Source organism: Pteronotus mesoamericanus, unplaced genomic scaffold (genome assembly GCF_021234165.1).
Source record: "Pteronotus mesoamericanus isolate MK-2021 breed Mesoamerican mustached bat unplaced genomic scaffold, CSHL_Meso_final contig_20, whole genome shotgun sequence".
Classification (NCBI taxonomy): Eukaryota; Metazoa; Chordata; class Mammalia; order Chiroptera; family Mormoopidae; genus Pteronotus; species Pteronotus mesoamericanus.
The window spans coordinates 80,751,300-80,775,774 of NW_026555085.1; the positions used below are offsets into that span (position 1 = coordinate 80,751,300).

At 36.8% G+C, this 24,475-nt stretch overlaps 1 protein-coding gene across 1 annotated transcript in view; it reads left to right on the forward strand.

The window, feature by feature from the left end:
* ENPP3 (ectonucleotide pyrophosphatase/phosphodiesterase 3) overlaps positions 1 to 24,475 on the forward strand; it is an 84,068-nt gene that overhangs the window by 29,514 nt on the left and 30,079 nt on the right. The window contains exons 7-14 of the mRNA XM_054569975.1: positions 4,970 to 5,049; positions 6,742 to 6,861; positions 7,423 to 7,532; positions 8,800 to 8,865; positions 9,579 to 9,651; positions 18,568 to 18,676; positions 20,279 to 20,407; positions 20,799 to 20,830. Of these exons, the coding sequence (XP_054425950.1) occupies positions 4,970 to 5,049; positions 6,742 to 6,861; positions 7,423 to 7,532; positions 8,800 to 8,865; positions 9,579 to 9,651; positions 18,568 to 18,676; positions 20,279 to 20,407; positions 20,799 to 20,830 (719 nt within the window). The remainder of the gene's footprint in view (positions 1 to 4,969; positions 5,050 to 6,741; positions 6,862 to 7,422; positions 7,533 to 8,799; positions 8,866 to 9,578; positions 9,652 to 18,567; positions 18,677 to 20,278; positions 20,408 to 20,798; positions 20,831 to 24,475) is intronic.

The window sequence follows — 24,475 nt, forward strand, 5'->3', positions numbered from 1 at the left end:
TTTGATTTGAATAACTTTATTTTTTCCTTGCTGATTATTCTGGCTAGGATTTCCAGTACTATATTGAAGTGAAATGGTGAGAGTGATCATCCTTGTCTCTTCCTAATCATGGTAGAAAAATCCTCAGCTTTTCATTGTTGAGTATGATATTAGGTGTGGACTTTCCATATATGGCTTTTATTACATTGAGGCAATTTAATGAGATATTGAATCCAGTCTGTTAGCATTCTGTTGAAGATTTTTGTGTCTATGTTCATCAGAAACATAGGTCTGTAGTTTTCTTTTTTGGTGCTGTCTTTTCCTAGCTTTGTTATCAGGGTAGTGCTGACTTCATAAAGTGAGTTGGCAAGTGTTCCTTTCTCTTCAGTTTTTTGGAAGAGTTTGAAAATGATTACCATTAATTCTTTTTAAAACATTTGGTAGAATTTGCCAGTGAAGCCCTCTGGTCTTGTGATTTTCTTTGTTGGAAGGTGTCTGATTACTGATTAAATTTCCTAACTAGTTATAGGCCTGTTCAGACTTTCTACTTCTTTATGGTTCAGTTTTGGTAAGTTGCTTTTAGAAATTTATTCTTTTATTCTAGGTTATTATTTAGTTTGTGGAGGATACTTTCTAATAGTAGTCTCTTATTTTTCTTTATTCGTAATGGTTCTTCTTTCATTTCTGATTTTATTGAGGAAATAAATTTTATTTCATAAAATTTAATATTTATCTTAATAAGAATATTTAATTTATTCTATTTTGGGGGTTGATTTTGTTTATTTTTATTCATCTTTTGAAACAACTAAAATTGTTTTTGATTTTTTATTTATGCTATAATCTTTATGGCTTTTCTCTCCTTCTGCTAACTTTTTTAAAATACATTTTATTGATTATGCTATCACAGTTGTCCCACATTTTTTTCCCCTTTATCCCCCTCCACACTGCACCAACCATCCCATCAGTATACCACACTCCGCCCCCCAAAGTTCTGGGTCATGGGTTGTACATATAAATTCTCTGGCTTCTCTATTTCCTACACTATTCTTAACCTCCCCCTGTCTATTTTGTACCTACCATATATGCTTCTTATTCCCTGTACCTTTCCTCCATTCTCCCCCATCCCTTTCCCCTCTGATAACCCTCCATGTGCTCTCCATTTCTGTGATTCTGTTCCTGTTCTAGTTGTTTGCTTACTTTGTTTTTCTTTTTGTTCTGTTTTAGGTTCAGTTGTTGATAGTTGTGAGTTTGTTGTCATTTTACTGCTGATAGTTTTTGATCTTCTTCTTTCTCTTAGATAAGTCCCTTTAACATTTCATATACTAAGGGCTTGGTGATGATGAACTCCTTTAACTTGACCTTATCTGGGAAGCACTTTATCTGCCCTTGCATCCTAAATGATAGTTTTGCTGGATAGAGTAATCTTGCCTTTCATGACTTTGAATGCTTCTTTCCAGCCCCTTCTTGCCTGCAAGATTTCTTTTAAGAAATCAGGTGATAGTCTTATGGGAACTCCATCGTAGGTAACTGTCTCTTTTTCTCCTGCTGCTTTTAAGATTCTCTCCTTATCTTTGATCTTGGGTAACGTAACTATGATGTGCCTTGGTGTGCGCTTCATTGGGTCCAACGTCTTTGGGACTCTCTGACCTTCCTAGACTTCCTGTAAGTCTACTTCCTTCCTCAGACTGGGGAAGTTCTCTTTCATTATTTTTTCAAATAAACTTTCAATTTCTCGCTTTTCCTCTTCTCCTTCTGGCACCCCTATGATTCGGATGTTGGAATGTTTGAAGTTGTCCTAGAGGTTCCTAAGCCTCTCCATTTTTTTAAACTCTTGTTTCTTCATTCTGTTCTGCTTGAATGTTTATCTCTTCCTTCTGCTCCAAATCATTGATTTGAGTCCCAGTTTCCTTCTCTTCAATGTTGGTTCCTTGTGTATTTTGCTTTATTTCACTTTGCATAGCCTTAACTTTATCTTCCATTTCATGACCATATTCAACCATTTCTGTGAGCAGTCTGATTACCAGTGTTTTGAACTCCGCATCTGATATGCTGGCTATCTGTTCATCGCTTAGTTCTATTTTTGAAGTTTTCATCTGTTCTTTCATTTGGGCCATATTTCTTTGTCTTGCTGCATCTGTTATGTTGAAAGGGGTGGAGCCTTAGGTATTCACCAGGGTGGGGCAACCTGCATTGCTACATTGTGGCGCTGTGTTTGAGGGAGGGGTCAGAGAGGAAACAGTGCCTCTTGCTCAGCTCTCGGCCAGCTTTCAGTCACTTCCCCTGCTACTCACAAGCAAATTGGGCCCTTCTAGTGCTGATTTCCCAGTTGGTGGGTTTGTGTGCATTCTACGACCCTGTGGTTCTCTCCAATGAACTCTCCTGTGAGTCTGGGAGTTTCTCCCGCTCTTGCATCCCCCACAGGTTTTGCAGCCAGAGGTTTTGAGGCTTTATTCCAGCTCTGGAGCCCTGGGTTGTACAGTCTGTCTCACTCCATAGCGGTTCCTCACGGTTTATCTACACAAATGTGGGACCTCCCTGTTAGCCACCTCACCATGTGACCTCTCTGCCCCTCCTACCGGTCTGGATGAATGTTTCTTCTTTAAGTCCTTGGTTGTTGAACTTCCATACAGTTTAATATTCTGGCAGTTTTGTGTTTTTTTGTTTTTAAATTTGTTGTTGTCCTTCTTTGGTTGTGTGAGGAAGCAAAGCATATCTACCTATACCTCCATCTTTGCCAGAAGTCTCATGTATATCTGAACTTTTTTTTCAATTTTTTTTTGAGGTGTAAAATTAGGTTATTTCAAATTTTTTGTATTTTAATGTAGGTATCTATTACTCTAAACTTCCTTCCTAGTACTACTTTTGCTGCATCTGTACAGTCTTCAGCTGTTTCACCTATTCATCCATTTACTCTTCTGTTCCTTCTTAGAGTTCATAGTTACTATGGATATGTTTACTCTATTTATATTTTCAAATTTTTTTAAAAATGTTTTCTTAAGCAGTAAACTATGCAGATGATAAACTTTTAAAAATGCATTAAAGGTGTATAGTAAAAAACAATCAATCAAACAAAAAAAAACCTCTTGATCTTCCTAGTTTTTCTCTGCAGAAGCAAATACTCTCATTCAAGTATTGTGTTTTTCCAGAACTATTCAGTCATAATTTAGATTGCTAACATCTGGAAGAAACAATGATAGATCTTGTTTTCTGTGTGTTGTTCTATAAAAGCTGTAGTTCAAAGGCAGATGATTGAAAATGGTAGTCTGAGTCTGTAGATAGTCAACAGGGGTGGTCTGTTTGAGACATTTGATCAGGGAGGTGTCATGTTTTCACATTCCTAGTAGCTTAGTTTGTATTTTGTTTAATACTCTGTGCCTTTACGCATTTAAGAATTTGACTGTATCACTCATGTCTCAAGGAAATACAAACAGAAACTGACTTTACCTCTCTGTTTATTTTTTGATTTTTCCCCACCTCAATTCTTTTACTTATATAAATGGATTATATTTTATTTCATTTCCTTATCATATAATTTCTTAACAATATTAAATGTGTATTTCCCTAATTGAGGACAAGATTTATTTATTGGCAGTATTAACTAAAAAAACCCCAAAAAAGTATTTTAATCTTTAATTATACTTTATGAGTCAGTTCCTAGAGCAGGCCTGAGACTTAAGTACATTAGAACCACTTGGAGTGCTTGTTAAAAATGAAGATTTTTTTTTTTTGAGCTCTCTTTTGCTTACTTTCCACCCAGCCTCTCATCCCCACCAGTCCTATTTAATAGACTTGATATAGATCCCAAGAAGGTTCTGAAGGAAGAAATTCCTGGATCATATTGAAAACACTGAACTAGAGGCTGGGAAGGAGACTAACTCCAAATATGTTTGAGAAAACATTCATTATTTCAAACTGCAAAGTTTATTACGTTCTGGACAACAACCATTTTTACTTTTTGTTTTAATCTAAATAGAATCTGTAATGGTGAAGCTTTTGTTTAGAGTTTGAGTTGACAGGATTTTAGTATGAAAAACTTCTTGTACTTCATAGCTGCTGAGGAAATAGCAATGCTCTATTATTGGTTCTGACTTCCTCAAACGAAGTTATTGCACAGGCAGAAAAAAACAATTGAAAGCAAAATTAATGTCATGGTTTATGGAAAACAGATACAGGGAACTTTACTCATCAAATGGAAACCGTGCTGAAAATAATAAACCGCCAAGTTAGCTCATTTTGTGAACATTACTAATGATATGGGCTTATGCATTTATACAAGTTAAATTCCTTTTTAGTTACCTAGTAGTTGTGATGACTTCTGTTGTATTGGATACTTTACATATAAGAACTATTAGCTGAGATGCAAATGTATAAAAATTCTAAAGGAATGACCTGGGTCAGAAAGAGTGGAGCAACAAAAGCAAATAAAGCTGAATGTGGAAAATTTAGGTTATCTTAGCTCAGGGGTTAGCAAGCTGTGGCCCATGGGTCAAATCCAGCCTACCCTGCTCATTTTTGTATGACTTGCTAAATGCTAAGAATTGTTTCACTTTATTAAATAGTTAGAAAAAAAAAGAATACTTTTTGACACATAAAAATTATGTGAAGTTTAAATTTCAAAAACCATAAATGAAATTTTATTGGAACACAGCCATGCTTATCTGTTTATGTGTTGTCCATGGATGCTTTTGGGTTTCAAGAGCAGAGTGTGAGCTGTTGCAACAGAGACCACAGGGACATGCGATTTATTATCTGGCTCTCTCTGGAAAAATTATTTTGAGGACTTAGCTCAGTCCTCTGACTTAGCTCACTAAAAACTGACATTCCTTGGAACTGAGGAATTCTAGGCATCAGAATTTTAACCTCTTCATTTTCAATTCACTCTTTAGTTAGTTTTCTATTTTTCTCGGAAACTTGTATGTTCAGATTTTTAGTTATCCAAAAAACTTTGGAGGAAGTAAAAACTTTAGCTTCTCACTATATTATATTGCAGAAACATGTGGAATTCATTCAAAATACCTGAGACCTATCTATCCAACCAAGACCTTCCCAAATCATTACACCATTGTCACGGTAAGTACTTGGCTCAGTGAAAGTATGACAGGCCACAGAGAGGCAACTGACCCCTTCACCAGACATGCTTAGGCAGGAACTGGGGGAGCCCCATGGTACACATTTTACAGGCGCAAGTCACCACTTCATGTTCATGGCTTAATTCAGGCTGGGAAGTGTCACTATGAGGCCAGTCCAATGCTGTGAAGTGATAACTATGAATGATGCCCAGGCATTAGGTTAATTCACCTTTGTCCTAAGCCGTTATAAAGTCTTTGTTTCATAAATGAGCTGATACTGGCTATTTCTCTTTAGATAAAGCAAGTAAAGCAAATAAATTCTCCTTAATGTATGAAAAAACAAGTGAAATGATCAAAATGAATTCAAAGGAAAATTAAATTTTATAACATTTATAGATTTAGAACACTTCTTAAGGGGGCCACTGCCTCAGCCTTTATTGTCAAAGCCTTAACTGTGTCTTTATTACTTTGCATTTAGCCTTTTATTGCTGTAGAACAATGATTATAGCTTATTTAAATTTTAACCCTTAAGGATTATATATGTATATGTGTGTGTATATGTATATGTATTTGCAGATTCTATATTTGTAGATTCATCCACTTGCTAAAATTTATTTGTAATCCCAAAGCCCATACTTGTGATATAGTCATAGTCATTTGAGAACATTCATAAAGCAGCAAAAAATTTGAGTTTTCTAACTCACATGTTCCCAGCTGAGGTCTAGCAAGGAGACACTGTACCTTCTTGTTTTAGCTCTCATACTGTAAATGTTGTTTTCATAATCCATTGTCTATTTAGTGCTGTGTTTTCTGCATGTTTGTGCTTTTTGTTGGTGATTTTGCTGTTTAAAATGTCCTTTAAGTGTAGTGCTGAAATGCTGTCTAGGGTTTCTAAGAACAAGATGGCTGTGCTTCATCTTATAGGGAAAACATATGTGTTACAGGAGCTTCTTTCAGGCATGAGCTAGTGTGATCCAACAATATATATTAAATAATGTATCTTTAAACAGAAATACACATAAAATAAGATTATATATGGATCAGTAGACAGAGTTGTTGTGACCAGAGTCTCACAGGAACCTAACCCTATAGTCTCCCTAAGAGCAATGTTATAGGTATTTGGTGTTGGCAACAACTTTATGGAATATAACTACCTTGAATAATATGGATTGACTGTGTGTGTACATAAAAACAAATATTCATACATAAGATGTCATACACACACACACACACACACACACACACACTCGTGTGTGTATAGAAGGGAAGGTGGATGGAGATTTGGCAGGCTCTCTTTTAATGTGCTGGTAACAGACTTTAACCTATTTAGCCAGGAAATTTGATACTTAAAGTTTCTATGTAGTAAATTTGTAGATATTATTGCCAACATAACCAGTGGATAATCCTTATTATAATATAGGAAACCTCAATTAACAAATAACTATTAATCACAAAGGGTTATATTAACACCATCCACACAAACCATCTAAATAATATCATTCATTTGCTGCTATAGGTCATGCTGGAACTAGATATACAAATACTAATGTATTTGGGTTCAGATTCAGGAGTTTAATATTGAAATACATATGATATTCTTCCAAGATATATTATAGATCTATGCTATTTCAATTTAATGTTCTAGTAATATATTCTTTTACCTTACATTTTTTTTTTGAAATTATTGTTTTAGGGCTTATATCCAGAATCACACGGCATCATTGACAATAATATGTATGATGTGAACCTCAACAAGAATTTTTCACTTTCTTCAAAGGAGAAAAATAATCCAGCTTGGTGGCAAGGACAACCAGTATGTAGCATTCTGTTTGTGGCACCAAAGTAACCTGCATTTCCCAATGTGACAGTGGACCCCTCTTTTTTTTCTGCTTTGGGTTTTCATTATCTTTCCAATTCTAAGGATTAGAGGTAGGAAGTCCTTAGATCACTATTTAACCACTATTTATAATCTTTTAAATATTTATGATTGTTCAACTAAATGACCATCTGTTGAATATTGGATGTTGTATTATAAACACATCAACCTGGAAGTTACTTGGAAAGATTACCTATTATTTTTTTCTTTATACTGTTTTATAATTTTTTTAAAAGGAAAGAGAAACTATAATTTTATCAAGTTGAAAAAAATGATCTTCTTTCTTACCACCTTACTACATTTTTTATTTTTCAGATAGATCCTTGGATAATTATATAGTTTTAACTGTTATAAAGATAAATTTTTAATAATTTAAATATATATTACTACTTAAATAAATTTGGAAACTGTTAATATCATTTAGTTTCTAATAAGTGGAACCATTCTGCCCAAACTGATTATTCCCTTGGCTTCTACTTAAATTTTCTCTCCTTATAGATTTGGCTGACAGCAATGTATCAAGGCGTAAAATCTGGTACCTACTTTTGGCCAGGATCAGATGTGGCTATAAATGGCTCCTTTCCTACCATGTATCTGCCTTACAACAGGTAGTAAAGCACTTACAGATATTACCCCATTTTGACAAGAATAACTAGGATTCTTTTCTATTTTAGTTTTAATCTTGATGGTAATTCTATTCTTTCAGTTTTGGGGCCCAAATTCATGAAGTCCTCATTGGTTCCTCCTCTTACATCCCTCATCCAGTCCTTCAGTATATGCTCGTAGCTCTAATTCAGAACATGTGCTGAGAGCTTTTTATCACTGCCAACATTAACATCTGGTTTGAGCTATCATCATCTCTTGCATGTATTACTTTGCTTACCTCTTCATATGTCCCCCTGTTTTATTCTTGTCCCCTAGGATCTATTCTCAACCCACCAGCCCGAATGATTACTTTAAAAAAAAAAACAAACAGGTCCAATTATAACTCTCCTCTGCATCCAAAACTTCAATGGCCCCATTCCACTCAGAGTAAAAGCCTACAAGGACCTATGTGGTATGACACATAGGACCTCATTGTCCCGCATCCTGCCTCTCAGATCTCCTTTCTCACTACATCCCTGGGTGCTCACTCTGCTCGAACCACCCTGATCTTCAGTGGGACAGACTTGCTTCTGCTGTTGGGCTTCTGAGCTGGCTATTCCCTCTGTCTGAGATAATCCCACTCCTTGTATCTGCACAGCCTGTCCCCTCACCTCCTTCAGGCCATTGCTCTAAAATTACCTTCTCAATTTTGTCTTAGCCTTATCACAGTATGATTTCAAATTCCAAACCACCCCACCCTACTTTCTCAGTGTCTCTTTCTCTGCTCATCTCTCTCTTTTTTAATAGTATTTTTTTTAGTATATTATATAATTTATGTATTAGATTTATTATTTTTTATTTGTCTTTCAAGATAATATAATCTCTAGGAAGAAAAGCATTTTGGTTTGCTTGCTGATAAGTTCTGTTCAAAATAAACAAATAGTGTTTGGCATTAGAAGCTTCATATATATATGCACAAATGAATGAAATAAAATAAATCACATGAAAAGATAATAATTATTGCTCTTTTATTTTAGTTGGGGGAATACTGAAGGAGATAAAGATGAGAAGGAAAGAAAATCATATTTAATTTGTAGTGAGGCAAGTGTATCTCTATATGAGTCTTAAAAATAGGAATCCCTTGAAGAAATACTGAACTCTTTTCAGTATTTTGGCCATATTTGAACACAAAATGGGTATCTTAAAATATCAACCTGCCTTTCTGAGTAAGAATCTAATGGAATTATTTTTGATTTGATTAATTAAAAAATGATTTATTCTACTTTTCAGTAGCGTACCATATGAGCAGAGGATCTCTACACTGTTAAAATGGCTGGACCTGCCCAAAGCTGAACGGTAATGTCAGAGAAGGGCTGGTGCAGTGGGATATTTGTGGGCGTAAAATGAAATTATTTCTTTACTTGAAATGACCATTTTGGACAAAGAAAGTTGACATTTCCTCTTAATTGGCCCTTTTTACGAATTATTGCCTAGTGCAGTTGACTTTTTGCTCTTGAGAATGTGGTTGTTACTATGGGACAATAGAGACAAAGTAGAGGCGACTGCTACAGAACCAGACATGGGTTGAGAGCAGAGCTGAGAGCAGATCTGAGACTCAGGGGTGAGGCCTGACTCGAGGAGCCAGAGGCCCCAGAGCAAGGCCATGGCAGCAGGCTGCAGTCAGAGCATCCTGGAAGAGGGCGCCAGGCCAACAGCACATCAGAAACCAGACACTTAAAGGCAAAACTGGAGTGGTAGAACGGAGCCAGCCAAAGGTCAGAAACACGGAAATATAAAGGGCTGAGGCACACCAAGAGGGCTCTTCATGGTAAGAACAAGACAGGATTCCTGTTACTGAATCAGACCAACACTTACACTTATTTAATTCCCATTTGGAAACTATCTCTGCTGGGGCCAAGTGGAGCCTCTGTGCCTAGATGAATAGGGGGAGGCCAGGGGAAAAGAGAAGAAAACTGCCGCAAAGTTGTAGATTTACAAACTTCCCAAATCCGACCTGTAGGTTTATTTCAAATCAATAATGCCTTTCTCTGTTTCACTTTTACCCCTAGACCCAGTTTTTATACACTATATGTGGAACAGCCAGATTCTTCAGGACATAAATTTGGACCGGTTAGTGCCCAAGTAAGTTTTTATAAATATATATAAATATCAAATCACCTAGCCTTACCACACAAAATGAAATGGTATTACTGTTATTTCATGGAATGAAAACATCAAGGCGAGCTACTACATGTGCCTATCCAACATGTTAACGTAGCCCATTTCGTACTAACTCACCTGCAAGTCCACTGTGCGATACCCAGCTGTCTATTCTTGCCCATCTTCATTTATAAGTTCCTTGTAGTTGGGCTTAATATGTTCTTGCCTCAGGCAGAGTTATTCCCCTCCTGAACTCCCACTATAATTGAAGTAGACTTTTTAACATTAGTTTCTTCATTATCTAAACCATTCTGCTATGGTTTTACTACAGAAATATAGTTCTTCAATGTTACTTTAAAAAAAATCATCTCTCTTCTGAAACGCACTGATGTAAAGCGGCAAAGGCCGTTTTGAGTATGGCATTTCCCCACCCTGTGGGAGCTCGTTTAACAATTATTCTCAATTGTCCTCAAATGGAACGCAAGCATATTTATTCTGGCAGCGTGACTTGCTATTTATCAGAAGCGCCTTTTCCTTTCCATTAAACCAAAATGATTTCTAAATAAGGCCTGGCTAATTCTTGCCACTTTAACCCTTCAGTCTCTTTGTCCGATACCACTCTAAACTGCAGCACAGAATTTAAAACTTAATCAGGTTATTCTGACAGTGAATGGCTCACTTGTACGAGTGTCCAACATTTTGGCGTCTCTGGGGCCACACATTAAATACACAAACAGTAATGAAAGCTGATGGTAAAACAAAGGTTTTAAGTACGTTTACAGTTTTGTGTTGGGCTGTATTCATAGCCATCCTGGGCCACATGTGGCCCATGGGCTACGGGTTGGACACTCTAAAGCATGTTCACAATTTCCCCTTTCCTATTTTAATTGTTACCATATTTTTTTTGATTAATCACTTGAGGGAGTATGCTATAATCTGCATTTGTCTGATCACTATAGTTGACTTAATATTAGGCACCATATCTTTTTCTTTTAATCAATGCTCTAGTTTAGCACCCAAATAAATTTTAAGTATATTTATGAAAAGTGCTGCAAAGGAAAAGATCACAGTGCCCGGAGAGGACTTTGAGGTAACTCTCAACTACTTGGGTTGGGTGAGGGCTGGGGCTGGTTAGAAAGTTCTCCTCTAAATAACAAAAGGAAAAAAGTTCACAAACAGCCTCATCAAGAGTGGAGCTGAGCACATCAGAGGATCACATAGATTGAACCTAAGGGACAGATAGGTGCAAGGACAGATGGCTAGACAAGTAGACACCACAACAATAGTCAGAATAATAACAGCAGCTAATCCCTTTGGGCTACAGTCGGGGCTGGCTGCAGAGTTCATGTTCAGTAGAATGTGCCACCTGTGGAGCGCATTTTTTGAGAAAGGCGCTGTGCTCAGGAAGCCCGAGATGAGGTAGGTTGCCCAGGCCCTTCTCTGCAGGAACACTAGCTCTCCTGGAGAGGCAGTCACATGCCTAGGAGGTTTCAAAACTGTGGGGAGTGCAACGGTAGCAGAACTCCCCCATGCTGGGGGCGGACAGAGGTGGAGGCTCTTGGTGTAGAGAATGAGTGAGCAGGCTGTCTATGTGAAAGGGGACATAATTACGCCATGACAACAGGTGAAAACTGTGGCTCTCATTGGCAAACCACAGTGTATGGTCACCCTAAGAATGAGGCTCAGGAAAACATCTTGGAATTTGGTAGATTTAGCAGTAGATAAGGGTAGTTTCCGTTCAAATGATGGAGCCACGGACACATTACTGAACTTCTTTAAACTCTGATTTCCTGGCCTCTATAACTGGAATTTCTAAGAGGCCCACCCACAAATGTTTGCTGTGAGGGTTTCTTGAGATAATGCACTAAAGCTCTTAACAGAAACTGACTAGTAGAATTCTTTTTCAAAAAAGAAAAAAAGACAATCATTATTATAATAGTACTAAGAGAGATTAAACATTTTTCCCCAATTGATGGCTATTATACTTTATTATCCACTGAAAAAAATTTAAAAAGTGATGGCAGTTAAAACTTATTCATTTAAATCTTAAGTCAGTTCAACGTACTATATTGATGAAGTGTAGAAAAATTTAAAATCACAAAAGGATGTAGACAATGAAATAAAAATAAACTCCAATTCACTATTCAGAGGCAGCCACTGTTAATAATACATACCTTGATATATTTCCTTTTCATTTTTTGCTCATGCGTGCTTACTAAGAAATGCTAAGTGTATTTAAAAACAAAGTTGGGATTATGCAATATGTATTAGTGTGTATACAGTTTGGTTGTACTTTTTTATGTTTGACATTGTGTTGTCAGCATTTCCTTATGCCATTGTTCTTTAAAAGTATTTTATAATGGCTGTCAAGTACGCCTTCTCAAAGGTGTGGCAAAACTTTTTTTTTTGGTATTTAAATTCTAAATAAATGCCCCATGAATGTCCTTGTATGTAAATTGTACTGTTTATTTAGGACAAGTGCCCAGAAGTAAAATTACTAAATTAGAGGATGTGCCCCTTTTAACTCTCTGATTACACAACTCTGGTTGTTACATGATCTTGCAGAAGGTTCATATCATTTTGGTTCCCACAGAAATTTCTGCAGATTCCCCTCTCCAACATTGGGCACTATCATGAAAACCTCTGCAACTGAGTAATGTTTGTTGAGGTTGAACATTTTTCTCAGATATTTACTGAACTGTAGTTTATCTTTCTTTGTAGGAAGATACCATATTTTGCAGTGTATAGTGCATATTTTTTGGCCCAAATTTTTGAAGGGAAAATAAGACAATGCATTATGCATGAGTAGTGCTAGAAATACCTTGTATCTGTTCTTGTGTTTTGTAATTACTTGTTATATAAAGTTTCTTGTACCATAATATGTTCAAAAAATAAATGTTAAAATTCCTTTATAATACAAAAAAATGTATCTATAAATAAATAAAAAATCAAATTAAGAAATTAAAATGAAAGATTTTTTTTTCCTAAAAGTTTGGGCCAAAAATGTGGGTGTGCATTACACGGGAGTGCACTATACATGAAAAAATATGGCACTTAAATTTTTTTTTCTTTTTTTCTTTCTTTCTTTATTTATTTTTAAATACATTTGTCTCTGCCTCCCCCCTACCACTTTCCCTTTCCCCTCCCTCCTTCCCTCCCTCAGCTCTTCCCCTTTGGTTTTGTCCATGAGTTCTTGCTATATGTTCTTTGACTTTCCCCTTCCCTCTTGTCTCTGTTGATTTCTTTTCCTTTCAGGGTTGCTGGTCATATTTTCCTTGCATCTTTGTATTGTTGGTTAGGTTCCGCTTATAGGTGAGATCATATGGTATTTGTCTTTCGCCCCCTGGCTTATTTTGCTTAGCATAATGCTCTCCAGTTCCTTCCATGCTGTTGCGAAGTTTAGTAGTTCTTTTTTTCCTTTCTTTTTTCTGCTGCGTAGTATTCCATTGTGTATACGTACCATAATTTTTTTATCCAATCATCTGCTGATGGACACTTAGGTTGCTTCCAACACTTGGCTATTGTAAATTGTGCTGCTATGAACATTGGATTCTTACGTTCTTTTGTATTGGCGTGTTGGTGTTCTTAGGGTATAGTCCCAGCAGGGGAATCACTGGATCAAAAGGCAGTTCCATTTTCAGTTTTTTGAGGAAACTCCACACTGCCTTCCACAGTGGCTGTACCAGTCTGCATTCCCACCAACAGTGTACTAGGGTTCCCTTTTCTCCACAGCCTCGCCAGCACCTGTTGTTTGTGGATCTGTTTATGATGGCCATTCTGACCAGTGTGAGGTGGTACCTCATGGTGGTTTTGATCTGCATTTCTCTGATGGCTAGTGATGCTGAGCATCCTTTCAAATGCCTCTGGGCCCTCTGTATCTCCTCCTTGGAAAAGTGTCTGCCCAGGTCCTTTGCCCATTTTTTGATTGGATCGTTTGTCTTCTTGGAGTGGAGTCGAGTAAGTTCTTTATATATCTTGGAGATCAAACCTCTATCTGATGTATCATTAGCGAATATATTTTCCCATAGGGTTGGCTCCCTTTTCATTTTGCTGATGTTTTCTTTAGCCGTGCAGAAGCTTCTTATTTTGATGAGGTCCCACTTGTTTATTCTTTCCTTTATGTCCCTTGCTTTAGGAGACATATCAGTGAAAAAATTGCTGCGTGGGATATCTGAGAGTTTCCTGCTAATGTTCTCCTCTAGGACTTTGATGGTGTTGCGACTTATATTTAAGTCTTTTATCCATCTTGAGTTTATTTTTGTGTATGGTGTCAGCTGATGATCCAATTTCAATTTTTTGCATGTAGCCGTCCAGCTCTCCCAACACCATTTGTTGAAGAGGCGATTATGGCTCCATTTTATGCTTCTGCCCCCTTCGTCAAATATTAGATGCCCATAGAGACCTGGGCTTATTTCTGGGCTTTCTATTCTGTTCCACTGGTCTATGAGTCTGTTCTTGTGCCAGTACCAAATTGTTTTGAGTATAGAGGCTTTGTAGTAGAGTTTGACGTCCAGTATTGTGTTCCCTCCTACTTTGTGTTTCTTTCTCAAAATTGCTGAGGCTATTCGGGGCCGTTTATGGTTCCGTATAAATTTTTGAAATGTCTGTTCTATTTCTGTGAAGTACGTCATTGTATCTTAATAGGGATTGCGTTGAATCTATAAATTGCTTTGGGTAGTATGGACATTTTGAGGATATTAATTCTTCCAATCCATGAGCACGGTATATGCTTCCATTTATTTGTGTCTTCCTTAATTTCTTTTTTCAATGTTGTATAGTTTTCTGCGTACAGGTCTTTTACGTCTTTGGTTAAATTTATGCCTAGGTACTTTATTTTTCTTCTTGCTATATTGCATGGTACTTTTTCTCTGATTTCTTCTTCTTCTATTGCATTGCTGGTGTACAAAAATGCCTTTGATTTCTGAATGTTGACTTTGTATCCTGCTGTTTTGCCAAATTCACTTATAAGGTTGAGGAGTTTTTTGGTAGAGTCTACAGGGTTCTCTATGTACACTATCATGTCATCTGCAAACAATGATAGCTTTACTTCCTCCTTTCCTATTTTCCTATCTGAGAAGGATGCCTTTTATCTCTTTTTCTTGTCTGACCGCTGTGGCTAGGACTTCCAATACGATGTTGAAAAGAAGCGGTGAGAGCGGACATCCTTGGCGTGTTCCCGATCTTAGTGGGAAAGCTTTCACTTTTTGCCCATTGAGTATGATATTGGCTGTAGGTTTTTCATATATGGCCTTTATTACGTTGAGGAATGCCCCATTTATTCCCATTTTGCTGAGTGTTTTGATCATAAATGGGTGCTGTACGTTGTCAAATGCTTTTTCTGCATCTATCGGGATGATCATGTAGTTTTTGTCTTTTCTTTTATTTATGTGATGTGTCACGTTTACTGATTTGCGTATATTGAACCATCCCTGCATCCCTGGGATGAATCCCACTTGATCGTGGTGGATAATCTTTTTAATGTATTGCTGGATGCAGTTTGCCAATATTTTGTTGAGGATTTTAGCATCTATGTTCATCAGTGAAATTGGCCTGTAGTTTTCTTTCTTTGTAGGGTCTTTATCTGGTTTTGGGATCAGGGTGATGCTGGCCTCATAGAAAGAGTCTGGGAGTCTTCCCTCCTCTTAGATGTTTTGGAATAGTCTGAGAAGGACAGGGGTTAGCTCTTCCTTAAATGTTTTGTAAAATTCTCCTGGGAAACCGTCTGGCCCTGGGCTTTTGTGTGCTGGGAGTTTCTTGATTACTGCTTCAATTTCCCCAACTGTTATCGGTCTGTTCAAGCTTTCTGTTTCTTCCTCCTTCAGTGTTGGAAGATTATACTTTTCTAAAAATTTGTCCATTTCATCAAGTTTTTCAAATTTCTTGGCATATAATTGTTCATAATAGTTTCTGATGATCATTTGTATTTCTGTGGTATCAGTTGTTATTTCTCCTCTTTCATTTCTGATATTATTAATTTGGGTCCTCTCCCTTTTTTTCTTGATGAGTCTGCTCAAAGGCTTGTCCACTTTATGAATCTTTTCAAAGAACCAGCTTCTGGATTGGTTGATCCTCTGAATTGTTCTTTTTGTCTCTATGTCATTCAGTTCTGCTCTAATCTTGACTATTTCCTTCCTTCTCCTTGCTCTGGGATTTATTTGTTGTTGTTTCTCCAGTTCTTGAAGTTGTAGTGTTAGGTCTTTTATTTGAAGTGTTTCTATCTTTTTTAGGTAAGCCTGTATTGCTATGAACTTCCCTCTCAGGACTGCCTTTGCTGTGTCCCATAGGTTTTGGACTGTTGTCTGTTCATTTTCATTTGTTTCCAGAAATTTTTTGATATCTTCTCTTATCTCATTATTGACCCATTCATTGTTTAATAGTGTACTGTTCAGTCTCCATGAGTTTGCAAGTTTTTGAAGTTTCTCTTTGAGGTTGATTTCAAGTTTCAAGGCCTTGTGGTCTGAGAAAAAGTTTGGTATTATTTCAATTTTCCTGAATTTGCTGAGGCTTGCTTTGTGTCCTATCATGTGGTCTATCTTTGAAAAATTGCCATGAGCATTTGAAAAGAATGTGTATTTTTCTTCTTTGGGATGTAAGGTTCTATATATGTCAGTTAAGTCTCTTTGATTCAGTGTGTCATTCAGCGCCACAATATGTTTATTAATGTTTTGTTTGGAAGATCTGTCCATTTTTGACAGTGGGGTGTTGAAATCCCCTACTATCAATGTGTTGCTGTCTATATCTTTTTTGAAGTCATCCAACAATTTCCTTATAAACTTGGGGGCTCCTATATTGGGAGCATATAAGTTTACAATGTTGATGTCTTCTTAATAGATTCTTCCTTTAAGTATTATAAACTGACCCTCTGGGTCTCTCTTTATGGCCTTTGTTTTGAAATCTACTTTGTCTGATACAAGTATGGCAACCCCGGCCTTTTTCTCTTGCCCATTTGCTTGGAATATTTTTTTTTCCATCCCTTTACTTTCAATCTGTGTAGGTCTCTTGCTCTGAGGTGGGTCTCTTGTAGGCAGCATATGTGTGGGTCATGTTTTCTTATCCATTCAGCTACCATGTGTCTTTTGATTGGGGCATTTATCCATTCACATTGAGAGATATTACTGATAGAAACTTACTCATCTTTTCTCTTTGTACCTGTGTTCCTCTCTGTCTCATTCTTTTCCTTCATCTGCTTAAACCAGTCCCCTTAGCATATCTTGGAGTGCTGGTTTGGTAGAGATGTATTCTTTTAGTCTTCTCTTGTCTGGAAAACTCCGTATTTCCCCTTCTATTTTAATGGAGAGCCTAGCTGGGTAGAGCAGCCTTGGCTGTAGGCCCTTGCTTTTCAGCTTGGAATATTTGTTGCCATTCCCTTCTGGCTTGTAGTGTTTCTGTTGAGAAGTCAGCTCCTAGGCGTATCGGGGCCCCCTTGTATGTTACTTTCTCCTTCTCCCTTGCTGCCTTGAGGATTCTCTCTTTGTCTTTGACATTTGCCATTTTAATGATGATGTGTCTTGGAGTGGACCTCTTTGAGTCCCTCTTGAGTGGGGTTCTCTGTGCCTCCTGGATCCATGAGAGCCTTTCTCTCCTCAAATTAGGGAAATTTTCCATCATTACTTTTTCAAGGAGGTTCTCTATCTCTTGCTCCTCTTCTCCTTCTGGGATCCCTATTATACGGATATTATTGCGTTTCAGGTTGTCCTGCATTTCCCTAAATGCCTCTTCATTCTTTTTGAGCCATTTTTCCATTTCTTGTTCTTTCTGGGAGCTTCTTTCTACCTTGTCCTCCATCTCACTGATTCAATCCTCGGCTTCATCCAGCCTGCTTTGGATTCCTTCTACTGTGTTCTTCAATTCAGAAATGGTATTCTTCATATGCTCCTGTGTCTTCTTGATAGTTTCTATGTCCTTTTCCAGGCTGATGTAGTTTGCTGTAAGATCCTGATAGTTTCTCTGCAGTTTCTCATAGTTCTCTTTGAGCTGGCTGAGCTCATTGAGCTTCCTTAGAACCATTGTTTTGAATTCAGTATCTGATAGTTCCCTTATCTCTATTTCATTTAGCTCTCTCTGTGGGGAGTCCCCTTTCCCACTCATTTGGGGAGAACTTCTTTTTCTTCCCATTTTTGTGAGAGTCTGTTAAGTATTTTTGTCCTTTTCTTTCTGGGCCTGCCTCTGATGATGTCAGTTGTTGACCCTATAGGACCTTGGGTTGTTTGTTTGAGCCTTCCAGGAGTCTAATGCCTGTGTCTGACTCCTGCTTGGAGCAGCTCTGTGACCCCTTCGGTCAGGGCTGGGCTATTTTTTTGGATCTCTCTGCGCTCTCATGCAGGCTCCTTCAGCTCGCTCCCAGCGCAGCAGGATCCCCCGCCTGCCTGGGCTCGCATGTGCTTGCCCCAGACCAGGGGGCTTATGCGCGACCTCACGTACTCCTCTGGCCCCCTGGCCGGCGAGCTCCTCGGCACTGGTCAGTTAGGGTCTTCTATTGTGTATTTTCCCCGCTTTTGGCTCTTTGGGTGTGTTGCTTGCCCTCGCCACATGGGGACTATGGAAATAGGAGGAAGTCAGCTCCAGGACTCTGGTTAAGCCTGTCTCTGGTCTCTCCGCCAGGGACTCTGAGCAGCTCTCCTAATTTTGTGGGCTGCTCCGCAATCGCGGGCGGGCGGGTCAATTTATGCCTGCCCTTGCCGCTCTGCGCACTCCCTCGCAGCCCGTATCGATGGCACTTAAATTTATTGTCTATAGAAATATAGGGAAATTGGTCTTTGGTAAAAGTCTCTGATGTCCTTTTTAAAATACTAGTAATTTCAGAGAAGAATATATGTTTAATTTTCACTCAGTTAATGATTTTGTTAATTAAACCTTAATTCATAAAGACAATCTTAACTTCAATTTTTTTTTCCTAAGGTAATTGAAGCCTTGCAATCAGTAGATAATGCTTTTGGAATGTTGATGGAAGGCCTAAAACAGCGGAACTTAGACAATTGTGTCAATATAATCCTTTTGGCTGACCATGGTATGCTTTAAAATATTATGTTTTATCATTTATTATGTTTACAAAAAGAATAGTGATATTTTTAAAGTCTGTACTTCTAGACCTAGAAGCTGCTGAATAAGCAAAGAATGAGTTTTAGGTAGACAGTGATGAATAGAAGACTAAAATTTAAATTTCTAGTTTAATTATTCTAACATTCATTTTGAAAATTTATACATACACTTTGGTAAGAATGAAGTTATTCATACTTAATGGATGTAGTTAGATTATTATTCAATCATTAGAAATCATTTTTTTCAGGGCTTCCTATCAGTGGGTGATTACTTCATATAGATTGACTATAGTTTACTATACTGTCTAGTTTTATCATGCCCTGTGGACTTTTTTTTTAAGTTTTATGAATAGAGTTCTATAAAGTCCCTGTCACTTCACATTTGTCTGCTTCAGGTTAACTCTTCATTTCAGTTAACCTGAATGTTAAAAGACAAGGAAAAGCCCTGATCTATGTGGCTACATTGGGCGTCATCCTGCAAACCAAAATGTTGCCAGTTTGATTCCCAGTCAGGACACGTACCTGGGTTGCTGGTTTGGTCCTTAGTCAGAGTGTGTATAGAAGGCAGCCAATCAATGTTTCCCTCTTTCTCCCTCCCTTCCTCTCTCTCTAAAAAACAAAACAAAACAAACAAACAAACAAAAAACAAACAAGGAACAGCCGCCACAACGTTTGCCACCTCACACAATTTTAAAGTGCTCATTCAACAAATATTTTTAAGTGCTTACTTACTGCAGAGTACTTTATTAATAATGGTGTATTCAAAAGAACCGAAAGCAGAAACAGACCTTTTCTAGATGGGACGGTCAAAACCGTCTTCTCTGGAAGGACATTCAGTGACCTCCAAGGGCTGCGAAGGAATCAGGTGCGGGGCAAGAAGAGGAAAAGGGTATATCTGCAGAGCTTTGGTTTCTATTTTAGAACATCGAGGTAATACGAAACATGGTGATTTAATAAAAAATTCTTAAAAGATTCCCTAACACTTTGGCCTCCTGTTTTCAAATTAAAAAAAAAAAAATTAATGCACCTTTTGTTAAAAGAAATTATAAACTATAAACCTAAATATAAAAGATAAAATATTAGTAATTAAAATTTAGATGTAGTTGGAAGAATCTTCAAAGAAAGTGGTTTAACTACCACATTGTTTTTAGAGCACATGCTGCTTATATAAATTTAAATAGTACACTTACGTAAAGTAAAAATATATCATGTTACCTTAGTTACCAATCAGATATTATAAAATCTAATTCACTTCCTACAGAGGATTTTCTTCAAAATTACTTTAATTGATCCACATCAAACAAATGGTCCATTGATAGTTTCTATCAAGTGTTCTCTTATAAACATGACCCTTCTCTTCCACTGCCAGGATTTTCAGGGTAAATTCAGAATAAAATAATAGGGTAATTGTAGGGGTTCTCAGTAAAACTTGGTTTGTAATCTATAACATAAAACGTGTCCTATTTGACAGGATTGAAGACAACCAATTGTTAACATCCATATACTTTCAGTGAATAATGTGTGTGTGTGTGTGTGTGTGTATGTGTATTTTTTTTTTTTTTTAATTTCAGGAATGGCTCAGACTTACTGTGACCAGGTGGAATATATGACTGATTACTTTCCCAAAATAAACTTCTACATGTTTCAAGGGCCTGCCCCACGTATCAGGGCTCGTAATATACCTGATGAATTTTACAGCTGTAAGTATAAAGGCATCCATATAGGAAAAAAAAAGGAGAAAAAGGTAAAACTGAGAGTAAATAACCATAGCCCCCTGTTAGGAAGATGTAGGGATTACCAGGCCCCCTATTCTGATTTCTTGGGAAGGACAGAAGAAGCAAATGAGAAATTCCCATATTTAAGTTCAGTCAGCCTATAAAAACTATGGTAATACCTAATATTGTTAGGTTAAAATATATTCTCCTCCATTTTTAAATGCTAAAATACTTCTTGGCTTGTAACAATTTTCTATTTAATTGTACCAGATCATAACCATTAATGTACATGTCAAATTCATCTGAGTTGCTCACAGTTTTTGCCGTTGTCAAGTATCAATTGTAATGTGATTTATATTTTTTTCTTTTGAAACAGTTAATTCTGAAGAAATTGTTAGGAACCTCAGTGTAAGTATACAGTCTCCTAACACATCTCTTTAAGTTAATGTGATATCCTTAGCCTGGGTCTCAAGAAATTTATATTCTATATTTCTGCATACAAGCCACTTGTAATTCATTTTCTAAACCTCTGTCAACATTGTTTTATTTGCACATCAGTCATTTTTATCTTCGTTGTTTCCATTTTGGAGTTGATACCGCCACAGGAAATCAGTTTGGGGTTGACAGTGGCACTGCCTCCCAGTTGCCATTGAATGGGCTGACGTTTCATTCGAAGGGGCCATGCTAGTGAGCTTCAGGCAGCATCGCCTTTCATACTGTCTCTGTGTGTGACTTAATATCAGAACATAGTGAATCACAGAGTCTTAGAGATCTTTTTTTTATAGCTCAGAAAACCATCTCTTTCCCTTCCAAGTATAATTCAACTACCTTTTGTTGGTTCTTCCCACATCTTGGATTATGAGAAAATGAGCAGGGCCAATTCCAGTAGAGCTCAAAGCAGTCTGAATTTTTCAGGGTGGAGTTCACTACACCTGGAAAGACCTGAAGCTAATCTCGTGTGATAGTTTTAATAGTTCTGTATTTAAAGCATATTCATAAATATATATCTACCATATCGATATAGTCCAGCTACTCTATTCACAAGTTTACTATTGCATGGGATGGGGCCAGATTTTTTAAGAGTAGAGGTGATGCACAATTATAGTAAAAACTGTTAAGATGAAATGTGAATGATTAAGGATACACTTAGTGAAGAATACAATGACTATAATCTTGGACACATTGCAAGTTTGAAGTAGGAATGACCACGAGAGCAGAAATCTTTTAGAGCGTTAAATAGTTCTTTTTTCCTTTACACCTTCTAATAATCTGATCTCGAGTAAGCATGATAGACTATTCTCACCCCCTACTTGTGATGGGTATACATGCACTGTGTTCTTACTGATTGGATGGGTAGTTGGGATTTTTTCAATTTGTGGATTCTCTAAATTCATGCACTAGTCTCCCTTTTATCACTTACCTCATGATCTATATAGCTGAAGTCCTGTTGGTGACGTGAGGAAGGGAAGAAACTAAAATAATCCCACTGGTACAGGGGATTGCGTGCCATAGAGTTTGGAAATCAATTACATGGCATCAGAAATATGGACTAGACCTGAAGCAGAGGCCCTCAAAATGGACTACTATTACACAAAGTAGTCCACTATCCCTGGGAAAATATTTCCTGTAGTAGTTCAACATTCCTAGTACTGCTTTCTTGCGCCTATATTGAGCTTGTATTGCACAAATATAATCAAATACACACTGGCAACTCAAGTAAGTTCCACAACATTCTGGCTGCATGACAGACAATAGTATCAACTTTTTTCTTTGGATAAAATAACCAAAATTTAATCTCAACTCTAATGTCTTCATATCAAATTGTCAAGCACAAAAAGCAATCATGTACTTTTTCAGGGGTTAGCAGTCTACCTCAAATTTCCTCTGGATTCACTCTGTCTACATTCTCTTCCCACTAGGAAAGTATGACTTGTCAAATGCTATTGGCTTAAGAAGGAAGTAATGATATAATAAATAATAAAATAGTAGAAAAATAAGCCTAGAAAAGACAGCAAACTAAGGAAGAAAAAAACAGGCAGAAATATCTGTGCAATAATATTTTTCTCTTCCTCGTTTTGTTCTATAACATACATTATTTTCTTACTTTCTACTTTATATTTCTTTAATAGTGACACAGACTTGAAATATTTGAGATTATTGAGGCTTAACATAATTGAGACAATAAGGAAGTAGAAAAAAATTATTTCCCCATGTCTACATAAGAAATGTCCAAACCTGTAGAGAATGTGTATGAGTTTATTTGAGCTAAAACTGAGAATTGCCAAAAAGCAAAATCTCAAATGCTTCAGAGAATAACAGTGTTGGCAGTTTCTGTCATGAATTTGAAATTAAGAAGGGAAGCAGGGAAGATTACATGAGGGTGGGAGGAAAGCAAGGCAGGGACTGGATTACAGGATAATTAACAAAGTTACAGGGCTCTCTTGAGGGTGGTTTTGTTTATTTGAAAGGTGTGTTAACATGGATGCACAAGAACAATAGACAGATCTTGCTTCAAACACCTTGCACTAAAGAAGTTATAGGCCTTGGGAGTGACTACCCACCAAGAGCTGCCCAGTTAGGAATTTATGGTCAGATCACCCTGTGAGATTACTTTCCATAGAACTCCCCTTTCATTCATACCCATATTCTTATTTATATTCTTTTTCTCTTCCCAAAAAGATAACGTGGGAAAACAAGTTCCTTCATAGTCTAATTTCTCATTTCCTCATTTTTTTTTTTACATGAATAGATACCAGCTTGATTTTTGTTTTTACAGATTTTTAAAATACGCCATTTAGGCATAGCAGTAATACTTAAAGAAACAATATTTCTCTCCAATTGATGGGAAATCTATGAATATATAACAAATAGGGAGACTGTAGTAAATTTCAAAAACTACTGGCTTGATTTGAAATTAAGTAAATATAGGGTTATTTAAAGTGTAAATTGAGCCAATTGTGAAGGGATTTTTTTGGTACAGGTAAAGTGATTTTTAAAATTTTTACTCATTCTGCTAATGCATAGTATATACTTTTCACATATAATTTAGACTAAAAAGTACCATTCTAAATCTAGATTTATATCTATTCTATCTCAAAAAAGGAAAACAGGAAGGGAAATTTATGATGGGTAAAAAGATACATACACACACACACACATACAGGAATAAAAACTTAGAACATTAAACAATATAATTTACATCATATTTTCAATTACAACCTAAATATTGCTGCAATAATAAAAATAACATAGTAAGGGAATGAGACCATGTTGGTAATAGGTTTAATATTCCTGTTGTATTAGCTGAACTTCAATCTTCTTATTTTTAAAAAGTGCCTCACAAAATGTCTTAGGAAGCAAAATTTTTATTTTTTTATTTTATTGTATATATATTTTTTATTATGTTCAAATACATTTGTCTCCATTTTCCCACCACCACCTTCCCCTGCTCCCCGCTGCCGCAAAATTGTTGAATTAGCTTTCACAGTTTATATGTCATAAAGAAATAATTTATCTGCAACAAACAAGTGCTTGTGAGAAGGAGGAGAAAAGGGAACTCTCATACTTTGTAGGAATGCAGATTGGTGCAAACGCTATGGACAACAGTATGAAAGTTCCTTAAAAAATTAAAAATAGAACTGCCTCATGACCCAGCAATTTCACTTCTGGGTATATATGTGAAGAAATCTAAAACACAAAAATGAAAGAATATATACACCCCTATGTTCATTGCAGTGTTATTTACAATATGCAAGATTTGGAAGCAACTCAAGTGCCTGTCAATAGAAAAATAGATAAAAAAAAAAAAAAAAGTAGTGAGCTATGTAATATATCACTCAACCATAAAAAGGAATGAAATTTTAACCATTTATGACAGCATGGATGACCCTAGAGGGTATTATGCTAAGTAAAATAAGTCAGAGAAAAACAAATACCATATGATTTTGCTTATATGTGGAATTTAAAAAAACAAAATAAACAAGCAAAATAGAAACAGACTCCTAGGTACAGAGGACAGACTGATAATTGCCAGAGGGGAGCAGGTGTTGGGGG